This window comes from Agelaius tricolor, unplaced genomic scaffold (assembly GCF_023055355.1).
Source record: "Agelaius tricolor isolate 1412-34295 unplaced genomic scaffold, bAgeTri1.0.p SCAF_5, whole genome shotgun sequence".
NCBI lineage: Eukaryota > Metazoa > Chordata > Aves > Passeriformes > Icteridae > Agelaius > Agelaius tricolor.
In genome coordinates this window covers 50,645,451-50,665,160 of record NW_027269265.1, presented here as the reverse complement: position 1 = coordinate 50,665,160, position 19,710 = coordinate 50,645,451, and the positions used below count along the sequence as shown (strand labels likewise).

General features: G+C 45.9%; 1 protein-coding gene across 1 annotated transcript; it reads left to right on the top strand.

Annotated features, from left to right (window-relative positions):
• The first annotated feature begins 5,891 nt into the window (after nt 1-5,891).
• Nucleotides 5,892-8,796, top strand: LOC139590708 (calcitonin). The gene is made up of 4 exons (XM_071428428.1): nt 5,892-5,984; nt 6,923-7,018; nt 7,313-7,444; nt 8,258-8,796. The coding sequence occupies exons 2-4, from the start codon at nt 6,933-6,935 to the stop codon at nt 8,454-8,456; spliced, it is 417 nt and encodes a 138-aa protein (XP_071284529.1). The 5' UTR covers nt 5,892-5,984; nt 6,923-6,932; the 3' UTR covers nt 8,457-8,796.
• The last annotated feature ends 10,914 nt before the right edge of the window (nt 8,797-19,710 follow it).

Here is a 19,710-nt window from a genome sequence, read left to right as displayed (position 1 = left end):
GTAGATTAGCACATATTACGTTGTAATAGCCTTTGCCTTCACATGGTGTTTACCAGCACTGAAAGGAGAGAGATCTTTTTCAGCCCCAAATTTCACTGGAGGCAGAGGCTCGATCAGCACTGTAGGACCTGGCAATGCCAGCACAACTGCATAGCTCTGGGAGGGACTGAGGAAAACTCTCAGTCACCCTGTGGCTTCATCAGACCTCAGGGTGAAATTATGACAGGGGGAGTTCCACTCTTCCAACATCCTGTAAACAATGAGCAAGGATTAATTTGAGGGCTTGAGAAACAGTTTCTCATGTTATTTTCGCTGACGTGCTCTGACAATATATAAGATAGTATCACAGTACTTGTGCAAGCAATGAAATCAAAGTTTTATAACCATGCTGTTGTTTAACACAATTAGTTTTCTGTTCTGAGGTTGTTTTTTCAACTCTCATTTTACCTGCAGAATGAAAAAAAAAAAAGAAAAAAAAAAAGGAGGGCAAGTAGGTGCTGATTTTGAAACATTTTCAAGGTGAGGTTTTCCTCTGTAGTGCATCCCCCCCAGTGCTGCCCTGGTGATGCTGCAAGTCTGACCCTGCCTCTGCTGAGTGTGAGGGGCTCTCCTTGTGAGCCTGCTGGAGGTTTGGCTTGGGACAGACCTGGGGTTGTGCCAGCTGTCAGAGGGAGGGAATGAGGGAATGTTTCCAGGTGCCAGGAGAGGGCTGGAGTAGCTGCCCGGAGGCTGAGCCGTGCTAAGGCAGGACAGGTGACAAACCCAGGGCAAACGTCCCTGTGCTCTGCCCCTGCTGCCTGGCCAGGCCAAGCCAACCTCAGGGCAGGGCAGTGTGGCCCAGTCTGGTTTAAAGGATTATTCCAAACTGGATTCTGAATATATCCAGGAAGATTGCCACAGAACCTACAGAATCTTTTGGGGTTTTTGTGCCATAAGAAGATTTCAAGGAGATGAAACCAATGCAACCCTGATCTGTTTAAAATGTCTTTCATAAATCAGTCTTGGAGCTTTTCTAAGGCATTCTGGAGGAAAATTTGCTTCCAGAGTGATTCATAGATTTTTCACTAATTAGCTGAACAGCAGTTCCACTTTCTCAAAAGCAGGAGCTGAAGCAGCCTAAATCCAGATTTAATGTCCATTAAAAAGGAAATGCTTTAGTGTTGGGATTTATATCAGTGTTCTGGTTCTTGGGAAAGTACTGCATTTTTTAAAAAAAGAAGCTCTTCTTTTTGGGCCAAATTCAAACCAAGCCACAAGATAGATTGGTACAATATTATTTATATGGATAAGCTTGATGTGAGCTTATGCTAAATGTGAATATGGTTTTTCAGAGACTATGGGAGCAGGATTTAGGAAATAATTTGACCAATTAGGGATGTAAGTTCTGCAAAACCAAATGCCTACAAAAGTTATACTGCTGGTTTCAGAGATTAAGTCATTCTCCAGCTTTTCAAATTATTGTGTCACAGAAATTGGAGGAGAAAGATACAAAGAGAACAAATGTAATGGATTATGTTCCTTTTCCAGAGCATCTCACCTATATATGTCACTCCTGACAGATGTTGGAGTAACATGCCATGAAATCCTCCACTGAGAGAGGTTTCAGTGCCATAACTGAAATGCAACTTATTCTTGCCTGTCATTAATCTCAGTTGCAGAAACCTTTCCTCAAGTGTGGTGTCTCCTTTGTTGCCCTTCAAGACTATATATATATATGTATATATACATATATAATATAGTACCAGATTGCAGATTGTTATTGTTTCAGGACAAGTATTTATATTTTTGTTATCACCTTTCTCCATAGTCTTTCCTTCTGTTATGTTTCCCTGGTCTTTGGGCTTGTTTCCCTAAATCCTTATATGGGATCTCTGATAATCCCTACTGGCATTTTTCTGGACTTTCTCTAATTTGCCCAAGTCTTTTTGATCTCGATCTTATCAGCAAAAAGTAGAGTGTAAGGATTACCTCCCAGGCCTCAAACAAGACACTCCTGCTGACCCACAGCTTGCTTTTACAGCAGCACAACCCCACCAACCCTGGCTTAGCTTATTTCATTTTCTGCAGAAAGGGTTACAATGAAATGTCAGAATGTTAGCTCTGCCCACCTTGCCCCACATGGCTTGTAGAGCCTTCCTAAGGAGCAGCTTGCTGGCTGTTCATGGGACAGGATCCTGGATCAGAAAGGCCAGGCATCCAACAAAAACTCAGAGAAGCAACTCCCCAGGTTCTCCTTACAAGGAAAGAGCCTGTGATTTTTACAGCTGGCTTTATCATAACTTGTCCTTACCTGAAAAATCTTGATTTGGTGTTATGGAGAACAAACTTGGAGAGAGCAGAGGGCAGAATCACACTCAGCTCCCTCATGGAGAGCTGACTGTGTTTGTGGATCATGGCATCATCACTGTCTCCCCTTTCATTTTTGCAGGGTCCACTTTTCTCTGATATGAACCAATCATGGAAATTAAGATTTTCCCTGTGCAGTCACAGTCTTATCTTTCTTGAAGAATTACATTTTAGTATTGAACAAAAATTTCACCATAATATATAAATGTGGTATTTTTGTTTACCAGCATGCCATCTGCTAGCATTTCAGAACTTCACTACAGTGTCTGTGGCTTCTCAATATAATGGCAATATTTACAGTAGAAAAAATGGTCACTCTTTTAAATGTATTGGTTAAATTATATCAATGAGTATAATATTGTAAGAAGTTGCATTTAATATAGAGAAAGTCACTATAAAATAGCCCAGATTTTTCTTATTATCTACAAATTAAAACCAATTTATTTGAAAATGAAATTCCTTTTACTTGGAGCTGGGGGTTGCATTAGATAATCTGATTTCTTGAAATAAATAAACAAAAAAAAAAATCATGTCATTCTGTGGCTTTTTATTTAATCTGAATCTATACCCAGCGCTGAAAAAGGCAGAACAAGTCCCTTGGAACAGATTGTTTCAGTTAATGTCTCACTTTCTTAGTGCAGTGCTGCAAGGTACCCCTCTCTGCTAGATTTCCCATGAACGTTTAACCTCTAGTTTTGGATTTATCAAGCAACAGAAGAAGGTGACCCTGTGAAAATCCTGTCTCTTTTTTACATCTTCAAAAACAGCCAAACTAACTGGTCAACCGCCCTTCTTCCCCATCTCATGTACAGGAGAAATTTGCAGAAAGAGAATATGTTTGGGGAGAGCAGATGACATACAGCCAGGGGGGAGGGGGGATAGGACCAGCGTTCCAGCTGGGAGTCCCTCCATTAGCGCTGGCAAGGAGCAGCCGGAGCGCCTGCCAACACCCAAGTGCTACATCATCCCTACGTGCACAGGAGTGGATCTATTGGCATTCCTACCTGTTGGTTGAAATTTACTCTCCTTCCTGTGAAAGCTTAAAGTAGAAATGTTGGCACCTGCAATCCTGCAATCGCCGGCTCCAGCCCCGGACCGAGCCACCCTGGCAGCAGGAGAAGGGCTTGAACTGACCGCACTCAGCCACGAGGCAAAATTTAGCTTTTGCCTCCCAGAAGGAGGAAACTGAAATATGCTTTTACAACAGAATCGTCTGGAATTTTATTGTTTTAACTTTAATCCCGGGAATATTCTATGTGGGCAAGGAGTAAGTAATTCCCCAAAAGGAAATGGGAACAATTAACTGTTAGCATAGGAAGAGAAAAGGAAGAGTGGAGTTAGAGAGAAATATCAGACTGGCAGCCCAGTCATTTAAATTCCTGCACTTTATTTCCGTTGGTGTAACTGTATAAATCATATTCAAACAGCAAAACCAAAGCCGAGCCATTCCTTTAGGTATTGCCTAATATTTGTAAGTACATCCTCAGAAAAACTACCTTAAAACCAGCACAGGAGTCGTGAAAACGGAAGAGATTTTAAATCAAATACTTAGACTCCTTCTCCCGGGGGATTCCCGTGGTGATCATACGTGAGAGGGAGCTGCTGTTTAAAACGAACTTTCAAATTTGGCAGAGCGGGGGGGAAGGAGAAAACCTTCCAGGGAGCATCCCCTCTGCCACCCCCTCGAGGGATGCTGCTCGTGAAGGGCTACGAAGATGTGTTGGGAGGGAGGGGGGGGATCAACCCCAAAAAAAACCAAAACAACCCAAAAGTGGTTTGGGTTGTCACTTGGGAAAAAAGCGGAACCCAGACCCCCAAAACCGAGAGGGTTTTGTGATTGTGGTTCTGCCAAACGCGGGTGGCGAAGCGGCGCCGCGCCCGCCCCCGCGCCGGGAGGGGAGGGAGCCGGGGCGCCCCGAGAGGCGGTGGCGACGGACACGGCGCTCCCTGCCCGGACGGCAGCCACTCGCCAGCAGTCTCTGTACGCTCGTGGGATTTTCCCCAAACTTCCCAGCTAAAATCTCATCAACAGAACATCACCCGTCCCGCGGCTCTCCCCAAATTTATCCATCTCCTGGTGAACACACGGCTCCTGCCGCCGGGAATGACCCTTTAAAACATAAACGAGGAGCCGCCGGGATGCTCCCAGGGGCGCTCCCCATCCATAGGAGCGGCGAAACGCGCCATCCGTGCAGCCGCGCCGGTCACCTGCGCAGCCAGTGCGCGCAGTGTGCGCGGGGCTCTGCTCGCCGCGGTGTCACCGCCGGGGCCGGCGACAGCGACACGGGCGTCTCCTGCCAGCGCTGCCGCCGGCGGTGTCCGCAGCGCCGGGAGCTGAGGAGCGATGCCGGGGAGCGAGGGCAGGAGCCGGGGCGGGCGGAGCGGGGTCACGCCGGGGTCCCGGGGACGGTCGGGGACCCTGCGCGTCCCCGCCCGCGGGGCAGCCCGTGTGCGGCGGGGCTGCCGTGCTCGGCAAACGCCCAGCGCCTTCGGGCGGGCAGGACAGGCGCTCCCGGTGCCTCGGGGCGCGGAGGGAGCGCTCTGTGCGCCCAGGCGCTGCAGAGCATCTCTCCCGGGCCGCTTCTCCCCCTGCCCGCGCCCGCTCCGGGCGGCAGCGCGGTTGTGTCCCCCCCGTGTCGAGTGTCCCCCGCCGCTGCGCCTGGGCAAACACCCGCCCGGGCAAACATCCTGAGTGGGCAGGTGCTGCCGTGACAGAGGCTCCTGGGCGGGTGATGCATGGGCGGCGCGCAGCTGCCCGGTAATCCCCGCCGGGCAGCGCGGGGGCCAGGCCCCCTTCCCGGGCGCCGCTTCCGTGCGCCGAAAGGCGCTGCACCTGCACCGGCACCTGCACCTGCACCTGTACCGGCACCTGCCCTGGAGTTGTGATGGAGATGCTGGTGATGCTGAGTTTCCTCTCGGAGCGCGGAGTTACTCCGCTGCCCCGGTCCGGGGGTGCGGTGCGGGCGCCCGGCAGGGCAGAGCACGGGAGCCGCTCGCTGCCGCCACGGGGATGCTCGCAGGTGCCACTTGTCCCCTGCCCCGGTGAGGAGCGGCGGGTGCCGCCGCCAGCGCTCCCTCCTCTGCCGAGGAGCTGCCCCAGTGTGCTCCCCTCGGGCAGAGACCGGCGCTGCCGCCCGCCGTGCCCCTGCCCCTCTGCGCATCCCCGCCGGTGCAGGATGCTCCCGGGGCTTCGGGAGAGCGCCGGGCGCGCCCGGGCTGCGCGCCGGAGCCGCGGCGGCGGCCGGGGGAGGGCGGGAATTCCCGGGGAGGGAGCGGCCCCGCTCTGCAATGCGGTCCCGCTGCTGCAGAGGTCGCCACGCGTGAGCGGTGCAGCGGGGGCGCGCCGGGAGCAGCCCCCCCGCCCCGCCCTGCGCAGCGCCCCGGCCGCGATTTTTTTTGTGAATGGGACCCTCACGGAGCGGGCCATGACGTCACCGCCCGGCCCGATTGGCGCCCAATGGAGGAGCGGGCCCCGTCGGGCGGCCGGCGCGGTGATTGGCTGGCGGGCGCGCGCGGGCGCCCACGCAGGCGGCGGCGGCGGCAGGTATAAAGGGGCGGCGGGCGGTGCGGGACCCCGCGGATCGGCGGCGACACCGGCACCGGCAGCGCGCCCCTCCTGCGCTCCGCTCACAAGCCCGGTAAGCGCCGCGCTGCGCCCGCCGCGGCTCCTGCGCGGGGCGGGTCGCGGCTGCCCCGCGGCTCTGCCGGGGCGCGGGGCTGTGGGACCGCCGCTCATGGCTCGTGTGCGCGGGGCAGCGGCAGCCGAGGCGGGGGGGACAGCCCTTCCCCGCTCGGTCGCTTCCTCGACGTGGCGTGTCCGGCCAGGACAAAGTGCTGCGGTAAAGGTCACGGCCCGCGGGGAAGAGGGGCGTCCTTTGGAAGTGGGGTCATGGTTCCCGTCGAGTACCAGGAGCTGGCAAAAATGAGGATGGTGTGGTGGTTGTGATGCTCTCATTGGAGTGCAAGACACTGATGCTGTGAGAGAGGTGTATCTCAGATCTTCAGTAATAGATATTTTTTACAGCTTTAGTGCTTATGACTGATTTTTAACTTAGCCTGCTCTCTGTTTTCAGAGTAAAGTGTTTATTGAAATTAAACTACTTAATTCTTAGTGTAGTCTGAACTGGGGTGTTAGTGTGCTGCCTGGCAAGAAGCAAGCTGCTTCAGGTAAAGTGCTAACAAGGGCAGTTGGTTCTCAAAAATGTTAAACACTTACAGTTTTTCCTTGTGATTTGTATCTGTCCGTGTCGGACACACAGTCTGTGACATTGTGTGCAGTAGTCAGAGGAATGTATTTTGTGCCAGTTTGAGGAAAACTGCTCTAAGCTGAATGCAAATAGCTGCAGGTCTGAAAAGCCACATTTTTCTGCCCTGTAATAGAGCCAGGCTATAATAAATTTTTGAGAAAACTAAAGCACAATAGCAATAATCACAATAAACAAAAAGGTGAATTCAAAATATAAAGCGGTTCATATTTGTGCTACTTGTGGCTGGGAAGCAATGACCTCTTTAGTGGAACTTGCAGGATTGAGAGGGTTGGAAAACAGCCATTGCTTGATGTACCTCTTTGTTGTAGAGAGGAAATCATGGTTATGCTGAAGATTTCATCTTTCCTTGCTGTTTATGCCTTGGTTGTGTGCCAGATGGACAGCTTCCAGGCAGCTCCAGTCAGGTAAGAAGCTGGTCCTGTTGCTGAGTGCTCTGTCTGAATGGGATGAAAATGCTTAATATTCCTGAGAGGTCCAGGAGGGAAACAGACCACAGTGAAGGAGAAAGGTGGCTTCTTTTTGTGCTGGGGTGTTTTGATTCCATCTTTAAACCTCCTGAGCTGGGCGTGAGGAGAGCGCATCGGGGCTTGCACCTTCCCACCCTGAAAGGCACTGTCAATGACACACACAGCCTGCCAGACCCCTCTCCCTGCAGCAGCCTGGGCTTTACTCACCCTGTTTCCCTTGCCTTTGCCCAGACCTGGCTTGGAGTCCCTGACGGACCGAGTGGCTCTCAGTGATTACGAGGCTCGGCGGTTATTAAACGCGCTGGTGAAAGAGTTCATACAGATGACAGCAGAGGAGCTGGAGCAAGCCTCCGAGGGGAACAGGTAAGGACTGCAGCCCTGGGCAGCAGAAAAGCAATGTGGGAGTGTTACATGTTTGATATTTAGCAAAAGCCATTTGGGCAGACCCTCTGCAGGTCAAGATCTTCTTTTTTGTTTTCTTGGGGTTATGGCTAACTGGTAAAGGATGATACTGCAGAGACATCCTAGTGTTGGTGTCAAGAGAATGGCTTCCACCTAGTTAACCTGCCTCTGTCTGTCTCTTATTCTGAAAGTGGAGGGCGATTTGAGCTTGAATGAGTAGGTTGTGTTAAAATATGGCAGCAAAAGGTATGTCTTCCCAGTGGGAATGTTAGGGCATTACTCTCAGTCACTCTTGGATTCTCTGTCCTGCAAGTGCATGCTGTTGTAAGGCATGGAAAGTCCCTGGCAGGAGGGATGTGTTCCTCCTGATGCACGCAGCAGCGCCACGTTCCCTGGGACCAAAGGCATGCAGGAGCACTTGCATTAGCCTAACAGGATTTGCATTGCAATGCATGGGGATGGATGAGACACTGAACAGCATGCGGGATGTGGGGGAAGTTCAGCTTCCTGACCTCTGACTGTGTGAGCATCCAAAAGGCTAATGGACTTGCTTGTCAACAAAATTGGATTCATTAACAAATGGTGTTTTCCTTCTGACTGCTTTTGTACGGACTTGCCTTGCATGGAATGTGATGTGGAGGGTTTGGATTTATTTTGAATGAATGTTTAAGTTTCCTAGCAGTAGATCTTTAATGCAGGGAAGAAATGCATGGATGTGCATGCTTGAGGTTACCCTTCCTTTGGGCATGTTTTTATTTTCTTTCCCCCCTGCAGCCTGGATAAGCCCATTTCCAAACGCTGTGCCAGTCTGAGTACTTGTGTGCTGGGCAAACTGTCTCAAGAGTTGCACAAATTGCAAACTTACCCTCGCACTGACGTCGGGGCTGGAACTCCTGGCAAGAAGCGGAATGTGCTGAGTGACCTGGAACATGAACGCTATGCAAACTATGGGGAGCCCCTGGGAAACAACTAGACATGCTTCTTTCTCCCCCTTTCCCTTTTTTAACCTGATGCATGTGGATATAACTTTGATTGCTAACTTTGCTGTGTTCTTTTGATTCTGTTTTCGACAGAGAATGTTTGAGATGGACCTAATGTTAGGAAGACCAAGAATATAACATGCATACCAAACTAGGGGAAAAAAATAAATAAAAATGATCAGCACTGTCTTGACATTCCAAATGATTTTCTTAGACATTGATTAAAGAAAAAACTCTAAAAAAGGTTCTTCATTTCTGGCTGCTAAATGTTCAAGTAGATTCTTTCTTTTGTGCTTACCCATGCACTTGTTCAATAAACCTATTTTTCTATAAGGGTTAGATCTGCTTGGTTTAACATTTTGTTTTAGAATGTGAGATTTCTAGATGAGGTTAGAAAAGTTTTGCAACTTGTCTTAATGTTCAAGAGAGGCAATGCTAGTAACTTCTAGAAAAGTTCAAAGAGAGCTTAGAAGTCAAAGTTCTACTTATAAATTGATATGTAGTGCTGTAATCAGGCATGCATGCAATCCTGTTGGTAGGAACCCTGAGAAGCTAAGAAATCAGGAAGACTCATACTTATTAATTCTAACAAACTAGAAATGTAATCCTGTTTAAAACTGGGTGCTGAACATGTCCAGGTAAGAATTTTGTGGTCTTTTTCTTTTCTTATTTTACAATAGGTCTTTGCACTATATTTAAAATATATGTACCTTTAAAATATTTGTGTTGATTTACAATTCACCTACCTTCGGTTGTCTTGCATTAAGAGCCAAACCCAGATTTCTTTACGTTTCTTGTAAAGATAGTTGCAGCCCTGCATCTATCTTGTAATTAGAGGCCTCTTTCAAAAAATTGGCATTGATTGTTTAAACAACCCTTCATTGTTAAAATTAATAAATTGGCTTGTGACGCTTAGCTGAGAAAATTCCCTCCTACTGCAAGAAAAACTCATTGCTTTAGTAGAAAATTCTGCAAGCAAGGATTGTGTGAATGCATATTCCTTGAATGTGCATTATCTTGCACAATATCTAGCACAACTGCTAGCTGTAGGCTGAATTGTGGGCAGAGAACTAATACTGTCCAAGCCTGAACTGCCCCATGGTGGAGTTCTGTAGTAGACAAAGGTCTAACTGGAGGAAGGAGAGGCTCTCCCATTCCCCCTGAGCACCTGGAAGCAGTGTCTTTGTGTGGTTCAGCTCTGAAGGCAGCTGGTCAGAGTCACTGACAGAGCTCCTGTAGTGGTCAGTGGTGCTGCAATTCCATGTGTTTTCTGGCTGTTGGGGAGCACAGGTGTTGGAGTGAGAGGTGAAAAATCTCTGCTGGCTACTGCCTCTCAGGAGCACCTCAAGCAAAATACAAATGTGAGCTTTTGGAGGAAGAGGGGATTGTTTAAATTCTCCAGATCTGAGCCTCCTCAGCTCCTTTCCATGGCCATAATCCCTGGCTGGAGGCAGGCAGTAGTGCAGGCCTGGATTTAGTCTTCAGTCCAACTCTTTTATAAAGTGAGCCTGACATTGAGAAAACCACGAAGAGGCTTCTTTTAGCAGCTCTAAGCCATGCACAGAAGGCTGCAAATGCCAGCCTGATTTAATCCTGCAGCAGAGCCTTTGCTGGCCATAGTGATGCCTGCCTGCCTGCAGGGCTCGTGCTGCAGGAACTAACTCTCCCTTTTCCTCCTGAAAAGCAGTGTAACAGCACAGAAGAGGGCCTGCAACACAGCCACCTGTGTGACCCATCGCCTGGCAGACTTCCTGAGCAGGTCAGGGGCAGTGGGCAAGAACAACTTCGTGCCAACCAACGTGGGCTCCAAGGCCTTCGGCAGGCGGAGGAGAAGCGTCCCGATGTAAGAAGCTGAATGGTGACGTGAACTCGGTAAATGCACAGCACCAAACTGAGCCTGGGCATCACCTGTGTTTTGGTTGTGTGGGGGCAATAACAGACCTGCAGTGGTCACCTCTGTGAAGACAGGGGGAGTAAGAGTGAGAAAAGAAAAAAGATGTTCCAAATAGAACAAAGATGAGTGTACAAGAGGTTTTGGAGATGTTCTGATTGGGTAACCGCCTTCACAGTGCATTAACTAAACACAACCATTTGGTTGGAATTGTTTGCTTGTTTTACCACCAACCTTTCATTGTCAATGTATCAGTAACTCTGTTTTTTTTTCTTACAGATTGCAATGAAACTGAAAATTCGACTTTAATTTCTAATGGAAGCAACTCTTCTTCATAAACCAAGACCACCAAAAAGATTAATTTTTCATCCTACTATTGAAAATGTTTTATTTAATACAAATGAAAACACTTCTGTTATGTATAGTAAAAGAGAATCTAGTTATAAAAGTTAAATTATTGTATATTCTTTTTATATGCAACTCTATTTCAAATAAAATGTGACGGCATCTATTATTTATTTATCTTCCAGCTTATGTGATCCATGCTACTTATCCTGGCCCTACTGCCAAATCTCGGGGATTATACTAAACTGCTGCCTGGCAAGGCATATGTGTATTATACAGTGTGCTGTGCCTTGATGTAAAACACTTAACTATCCTGATTGTACAGTATGTTTAAAAAAAAAAAAAAGAAATCACTTCAGTATTGTATTATTTGTGAATTTACGCAAAATTAAAAAAAGTATTTTAGATACACTTGGATTGAGAAACTGATTTTTCATTTGGATATGCTTCTGGAGACATGTGGCATCAAGCCAACACCATTGCAGATCTGCTAGTCCATTGATCTGCTCCAGCCTTATTAACTATAAATATTAGAGTTTGAGTCAAAAGTTCAGAGCAGAAAGAATAGCTGCTTTTTATATATATTAAAAAAAAACCGAAATGAACCAAAAGACACCACTTAGTGAGACTTCTGATAGAAAAATAAGATGAAGCCACAGGTACATCTAGTAAAAACATGGGGACAAATTTCATTGTGTAGTTTAAAACAAAATCATTTTACACAGGCTCTAGTTCAGATGAAATGGCCTGACATCTGCTGTAGATTTTTGTGTAAAGTCAAAAAAGTGAATTAGGAAGAGAAAGAGAAGCTACAGAAATGTACATTTCTTTGAAGCAATCCTGAGACAGAGTCTATTTAGGGATCAGGGATAAATAATTAGAGTGAGTGGAGAAGAGGCTAGCTGGATCCATTCCATGGAGTTCTAAGTGGTGCTGCCAACTTCCTTCTCAAAGCTGCTGCTGCTTCAGTTTAGCAGCTGAGTCAGATATTTATTTAGATTTGTTTCGTGCTTTACAGCCTGACCCTAAAATCTGCTTCATCAATTCAGATGAATCCCAGAATGGGTGAGGGCAGAGGCCACAGGGCCCCGTGTGGCGCCACCTCCCTGCTCCAGCAGGGCCACCCTGCAGCACAGGATGGCACCCAGAGGGATCTGCGTTCTCTCCAGCGAGGGAGGCTCCGCCTTGCTGTGCAGAGCAGAGGGGAAGGGTCTCACGCTGTCCCTGCCTGTCCCTGCTGCAGGTGTCACAAGGAGGAGCTCGGCCAGCGCGGGGTGGGCGCTGAGGCCGCCCAGTGACTGCAGCCCGTGCTCGTTCCTGGCTGCGGGGTCGCTCCTCGGAGCGGCGGCCCTGGTAAGTCAGTGTACAGAGCAGGCCGTGGGGGAGATGAGCCACTGCCCTGTCCTTGTGCAAGGCCTGCTTGGGCTAGATCAAACTGCCAGTCCTGGAGCCTGGGAGTGTTTCTTGCCACGTTTCGGGTATTTTTCCCCATTTTTCTTGACACAAAGTGGGGAGTTTATGCTGGGATTGCCTGGCAACCTCAGCAACACCTTTCCCTGTCACTTCAGATCCTTTGGGCACAGGTGGCAGCTTGTTTCTTTTGTTTCCTAGTACAGCACTTTAATCTTCTCCAAGATAGAATGCTAAGTACAGTTATTGGGGTGAATACATGTATTTTAGTGATTCATATTCAATAAGAAGCCAGGCAATGCCCAAAGGCCCCTTCTGGCTTTGAAGCCTAAATGGTCAGGCAGTTTATTTTTTCCCATTTACAGCCATTCTCTGCTGAGAGGCACCTGAGGCTCTGCATAATTGAGTGTCAGCTGTATATCCATCTAATCTAAAAACTGTTAGTCCCTCTTTTCAGTGTAACAAAGTTATGCAAGGGATTTCCCCAGACCAGCATTGCACACCACAGCACAAACCTGACACATAAAACATTCAAGTAGCCTTGGTGCTGCCTTTTACCTTGTCCTGGGTATAGGAAACTTGGGTGAAACTTTTGATACATGGTGCTTGTGCTGATTGCTGTTTTCTTTTTCCTTAGGAAGAACTAGCTACCTTCCCACCTCAAGATCTATTCCTGTTGTATCTCCTGTCTCATTTCTCCTCAGGATCTCTGTCTGCACATTAATGCAATACACTCAGCACTGCATATCCCTGTAAAGGAAAGAGGGTTGAGCACTATGGAAGCAAGAGGGAATACAAAAAAACTTTTCCATGATGTGAAGGGATAGAAGCGCTTCTTCAGAAAACTGAGATGCTAGAAGAAGCAGATTTTTATTGAAACTAGAGAAAAGCAGAGTTGTAAGCAGTAATATTTTAAGTAAAAATGTGGTAGTTTTAAGGCAGTAAACATGGTAGAAGGAATTGCAAAGCTGCTAGAATGTTGTCAATTGCTTTGAATGGCTGTGAACAAGTGGAATAAATTGCTTCCATTTTTAAAAGGTACTGCTCTGGTAATATTACCCAAACTTGTCAGCTCTCAAGTAAACCCCAAACTTCGGCTCCAGGAGAAAATCTATTTTGGCATTAGCATTTAAAAAGGAAAAGTGTGGTTTTTAGTGTACTTTTCATTTTAATACATTGCCATTCTAAGAATACTTGGAGCTGGTGGAAAGTGTAACATTGGTGCAGTATAAGTGAGTGGCACCAAACCCCAGTTACTTAGCATTCAGTATTCATGCACGAGTGTCTATGTTCTTGTTAATGAGGCAATACCACCCTGACTGTAGTTTGGGTCTAATATTTTTAGATGTCTATCTGTGTGTGTTTCCTTTAACTACTAAGTTGTTGTTTTTTTTTTCAATCTGAGTGCAAATGAAGTCTTGGGAGAGTACTTTGCAAGCAAAGGCAAAATCAGAATAAATTTCTGAGAAAGAAAGGGGACAGGTGGTGATCTGCTCCTAGAGCTGACTCAGGTTTTGATTCAGGATCATTCACCAGGACATTGCTGCCCACACTGATAGAGCATCATTTTGAAATAACCCAAGTGGACTTCCACTGTGGCAATTTTTTTTTCTCCTTCTGTTAGTGAAATTTAATTCATCTTCCTGAAAGCTTCCATTATCTGCAGTGTGAGAAAGGAGCAGAGCTAATGTTATTGCTTCTGACACTGAACACTGCCAAAAGCAACTTATATCAGGCAGTAGTAAATTTTGGTATTGGTTATCTAATCCAGCATTGTCATGTCTAATTAGCAGATTGAACATCTCTAAGAGGTGAAGAGTTTAAAACATGCTGGAGAGTTCGGATCTGTGCATTTTTCCAGACTGAACTGTCTCAGAGCAGGTGAATACTTATTAGAGATACAAACTGGGTGCTTCAAGCCTGGCTTCACCCAGGTTGAGCACTGGCAGCTTGGTTCCAAGCTGGTCAAAATCACTGCCTCTGGCAGGCAGCTGAAGGCTGCCCTGGCAGCTCAAAGGGCTCAGCATGGTGCACACCTTTGCTGCCTCTGTACTGTTCTAAAAGGCACCACAGCCTTTCCCTATTCTCCACTCTGGATGCTCCTCATGCCTTCTAAAATTGCTCAGCATGGTGCACACCTTTGCTGCCTCTGTACTGTTCTAAAAGGCACCACAGCCTTTCCCTATTCTCCACTCTGGATGCTCCTCATGCCTTCTAAAATTCTTCTGTTCTGCAGAAAGTGTCCAAGGATTATAGTACCTTATAGTACCCCTCTTTTTTCTTTTTTTTTTTTTTTTTTCACAGAAAGGAAATAATTTCCATTTCCAAATTACACCTAACACTGTCACACTTTCTCTGTGAACTTTCCAGTCTCTGTGAGATTTCGGATTCAATGGAGTAATCAGAACCATTGCAACATTTATCTTTTCTTTCTATTCTTGGCTTCACCACAGCTCTTATTTTCACCAATTACTCTTTTAGCTGGGGCTGAGCTGTGATCCCAGCTAAATTATTAGTGTCACCTCCACGAAAGCAAATAATTGCCTTGCAGTCAGAAAGTGAAGCCCGAGGGCTTTAAAGACTGAACAATTTGTGTGATTACCAGCGGTGGGTGCTGGGGCAGCCTTGCCTGGGAGCTGCCTGCCAGACCCCCCAGGTGTCTCCCTGAGAGGCCTCCTGTCCCCCCAGAGCACAGAAAGGGGACAGGACAGCCAGGTTTGCAGTCACTGGCTCCTCTCCTCCCCAGCAGCGTCACCCAGGCTCTGGGCATGATGGAGAGTTCCTCCACCTCCTCCTCCTCTGTGGGAATCTATAAAATTAGAGGGTTTTAGGAAAGCTGCAAAAGGCAGGCTTCAGAGACAGCAGAATTGTGATTAGAGCTAAGCAGTGTCTATGAGATAAGTCAGCAGAAAAATTATGTAAGAAGTAGAAAAGTAAAGACAAATAGGGCAATGGTCTGTGTATCAACACTTGTCTAGAACAACTCCCTAAGCTGCAGAAAAGTTTATCTAATGAGATATTAGGAAGTTTTAAGCTTACTAATGGAGCTCTGTGCATTGTATCTTAAGGCTTACAAGCAAATATTGTATTTGAAATAAGCAATTGTTTGTCCCTTGTACAATTGTTTGTACTTGTGCTTACAGTGGTTGGATAGAACTACTGTCAATGTGCTTTTGGTTTGTGTGATTGGTCAAAAAACTTTTAAAGTAAGCTGTAACATTACGTTCTTGGTCTGCTGGCTGAGATATGAGCTGCTGGCATCTTCCCATTGTCATAACCATGTAATGAGACTGATGCTGGAAAATAAAAGAGCTCAAGGCACGTTCCAGAGCAGTCCCATCCCATTTGTGATTTGTACATAGCCCCCAGCCAGCGATGATGATACTACTACTAATACTACTAATACTACTACTACTTCTCCTCCTCCTCCTCCTCCTCCTCTGCCAGGGCTGATGGAGGCAGCAGGACCTCTGGAGACATGGGAAGAGGAGCTCACACTGGGGCAGGGTTGTTGGCAGGGCTTGTGCCCCATGAGGGACCCGTGCTGGAGCAGCCTGCTCCTGAAGGACTGCACTCCATGGAACGGGATCAGCGCTGCAGCAGCTCATGAAGGGCAGCCATGGGAAAGGCTCACACTGGAAAAGTTGGAGGAGGAGTTTCTCCTGTGGGAGGGGCCCCTCTCTGGAGCAGGGGAGGAGTGTGAGGAGTCCTCCTCAGGTGGAGAGAGGAGCTGCAGAAGCAGCGTGTGATGAACTGACCACAGCTCTCATTCCCCATCTCCCTGCACTGCTGGCAGTGGGGACAAGGTAGAGAAATGTGAGTAAAGTTACACCTGGGAAGAAGAGAGGTGGGGGAAGTGTTTGTAAGACTTTGTTTTACTTATTATCATTTAACTGGGATGTGATTGTAATAAATTGAACTGATTTCCACCCGTTTAGTCTGCTCTGCCCATGCCAGTGAGTGCTGAGTGATCTCTCCCTGTTCTTATCTCATACCATGAACCTTTCATTGTATTTTCCCTCCCATGTGCAGCTGAAGATGGAGAGTGACAGAGTGAATTTCGTGGGCACCTGGAATCTAGCCAGGGTCAACCCACCACTCTAAAGGAACATAATCACGTGGTTATTTGGAGCCTTTATAGATTTTTTTTTGTAGCTTTGCAACACTTTGAATGTCCAAATATATTGTGTCAGACACATTAATTTGCACATTGTTCTGCTGACATGCTTGAAGGACTGTTACAGGTCTTCACTGTCTTCTGTTGTGGAAGGAGACAATTATTCTAGTTAGCATATGTTCCTAAAATAGTTGAATAAATTGTTTATAATTCCATTTTTAGCTCATGAAAGGACCATGATTTTATATGGAACCATATCAAAGTTGTTATTTGTAGGGTAGGAATGGTCTGGTACTGGGAATGAAATCCAGGAAAGTGCATCAGGGGAAGGATGACAATCCTTGTAGTTCAGTGAATTCCACGTGGACAAGCAAATTTTATTTATGGAGCAGTCTTAGTAGTTTAGGGGAACTTTTTAGCGTGTCAATCCTGCCAGACAGTCTGAAGAAGACAATGTTGCCAGGGTCATTCTTGAGTGTGTACATTTTCCAGGGAATGTTTCCCTCTTAGTTAATGCAGTCCTTCTTTATCATTGTGTAATTAAAGATACTATCTAAGAGTTAAATTAGTTATGAAAATTAATATTGATTGTTGTTCTTAATGCAATAGAAGCAGAGAGTTATTTAGAAAAAGGAAATGGTTCTGCCCTTTAAATACTGGAAATACAGAGTTTAAATGAAAACTGCCATAGTTTTTGTTTAAAAGGCTTACAGATAAGCAGATGAGAGACCAAGCCATTTGAAGCACTTTATGTACAATGAAAGTGAGCTCAAAGATTTTTTTTTTATAAACTTTCTGCTTTGGCTATCTCTAGTTTAAGCTTAGTCTTGGTAAGGTAGCACACTTCAGTGGACAAAAGGCTTTATTGCATTATGTGAAGATGCCCTTTGCTTCTTCTTCATGGCTTGGGTTCCCAGAAGAAACAAAATGTCTTTATTGCCCCTTTTCCTAATAGACAGTGTCAAAGCACTGGATTTGTAACTGTGTATTTTAAAACCACATACATTTAGTATTTAACTTAATGAAGAGCCTTTGTGACTAAAGATTTTGGTAGGATTTGTGTCCCTATTCTGTTATTCCAGTGACTTTCTCCTCAACAAAAGTTTCATTGCCTGTTTGTTATCACTTGTTAGATTTGCAGAAGCTGCACTTCATAGGCTGCCACTGGTGCTACTGCAGTGATGTGACAGGGAGGATTGGAGGTCAAGCCTCTACTCTTACAAAGACCTGTAGTCTGACAGGTGAAGAACACTTCTAGATCAGGTGCTTTTGATGATATGTCAAGATAAAATTAACTTGGGCTGTCTCTCACAGCCAGCCAGCTTTAGGCTGATCATGCTCCATCAGCCTCCTAAACTCCAAGAAAACTGCTTTTCCCATCAGATTGTTGTGGGTTCTCTAGCTATGGACACCAGGATTATCTTTTCTTATGGCCAATTCCCCTGCCCAGCCAGGTGTTGCTCTCGTGTCAGAAGTTCAACCTGAAACCTGCTGGGTGTCATAAAGTACAGCCTCTAGCCTGCCACTTGTGCATCAGGTGCCTTTTGCTGTACACTATATAATGACCTGACTTAGTGTCCCTTATCTCTCACAAGTCACTTTTTCTCAACATTGCTGTTTCCAGTTTGGTTGGCATTTCTCTGATGAGCTGAATCTGGTGAGTCTCAAGCTGCATCAAGAGAAATATGGGTTGGGTATTAGGAAAAAGTGTTTTACAGAAAGGTTGATAAAGTTCTGGAATGGTCTGCCTGGGGAGGTGCTGGAGTCACCATCCCTGGATGTGTTTAAAAAAAACCTGGATGTGGCACTTGTGGCACTTGGTTCATATGAGGTGTTGGGGCATGGGTTGGACTCAATGATTTTTAAGGTCTCTTCCAACCTGGTCATTCTGTGAGTTCTGTGAATTCTGTGAATCTCCTTTACAGCCCTCACAGAGGACTCTAAATTGACATTAATATAATGTGTGACCCTCTAAATTGATATTAATATGTACCTATAAAGCCCATTTATATCACCACAGAAGTATGAGGTGCCTGTAAGGTAAACAAAAACCTAGACTAATATTTCCATGTCTTCCTTTCAGTCTCAGGTTAAAGTTATATCTGGGAGGAAGAGAGGGAAAGGTGTCACTCTCTGTTTTAGCAAGTTTTTAGTGACTGCATAGAAATGAAAACCTGTAAACCTGATCAAGTTAAGGGAGTGATTGGTAAATACATCTTCTAGAAGCTAGAGGGCACAGGAGACACAGAAAGCCTCTGGTATAACTCAGTTACCAGGAGGTGTGAGTAAGCCAGAGTAACTTTTGCTTCTTTTCACATAAAATGGCACTTGCTACTCAAGTTCAAACAGATTTTTTTTTTCTTTCTGAAGAGAAGTGACTGAAAATCAGAATTGTCTTTCTGGATTTTTATCAATTTTGCTGATGGTTTAAAAGAAAAGAAATTATTCGTATTGCTATTGATATAAATGAAGTTGCCAATATATACTTCCCATTTTTAATCCAGATTAGTTCAGTAATAATATAGTGTTCTGCAGGAGCTCCTATCATTAACCATTTGTAGAGAACTACTGAGAACTGTTTTAATGGAAAAGGTCAAAGGTAAGTTCATGAGCAGAGGAGTTTTGCTATCAAGCCTAATAATCACAGATTTCCCTTGTCTAGCTGGTCTAGTGGAAGTATTTGAGCACTTTTCTTCACCCTCAGAGTATTTCTGTGATAGTCTAGGTGTATTTTATTTTATTTAAAAGCCACGTGTCTCACCAGTGTAATACCTGCATGAGAAGGACATTGGGAAACTTTTTGGTACAGACCAATCTTTACTTTGTTTGCATTTTGAAATGAAGTTCACAGACCTTACCCTAAGTGTGTAAGTGGAACAGAATATCCTGACCTGCTCTTTGGAGCACCTCCCCAAATTCCAGTGTGTTTTGTTTTCAGTTCCAAGTAAGCCAGTGAGATAACTTTGCCAGTCTGCAAAGGATATAAGATATATGTATGGATTAATTTATGCTGAATTTCTCAGGGCAGTTGGCTTTCTCTCTTGAGCAGAATATCAGAGGAACTCTGAGTTTGTAGGACTCCTGCATCACATAAAGGATTCCCTCCAGCCTTTGGGAATTCTACATTTTCCACAGGCTTTATGGCTAAAGTCAGATGGGTGCTGAACCACAGGATGATATTCTAGTAAACAAAACAGCACTGGTGAAGTAATGAAACTCTGCTGAATTATTCATTGGGTCCTGAATGATGCAGAGAGAGTTTTCATAGTAAGCAGCCCTGAAGATGAGAGCAGTGCCAGGCACAGCCCTGTGCACCTGGCCTGTTTTCTCAGGTAAGCATCTGCAAAAATTCTTGTCTTTGCATAAAAGGACTGGAACAACCATGTTTGGTAGCTGTCAACCAAACTCACCTTGAAATTTATGACTCATCCTGAATAGTCAATATAATTCCAAAAAACCCCACTAAAGTGCAGGCTCTATTTCC

Coding starts and splice junctions, on each gene's coding strand:
- LOC139590708 (XM_071428428.1), top strand. CDS start 6,933: ATGGTTATGCTGAAGATTTCATCTTTCCTTGCTGTTTATGCCTTGGTT. Junction 7,019..7,312: donor TTCCAGGCAGCTCCAGTCAG/GTAAGAAGCTGG, acceptor GCCTTTGCCCAG/ACCTGGCTTGGAGTCCCTGA. Junction 7,445..8,257: donor CAAGCCTCCGAGGGGAACAG/GTAAGGACTGCA, acceptor TCCCCCCTGCAG/CCTGGATAAGCCCATTTCCA.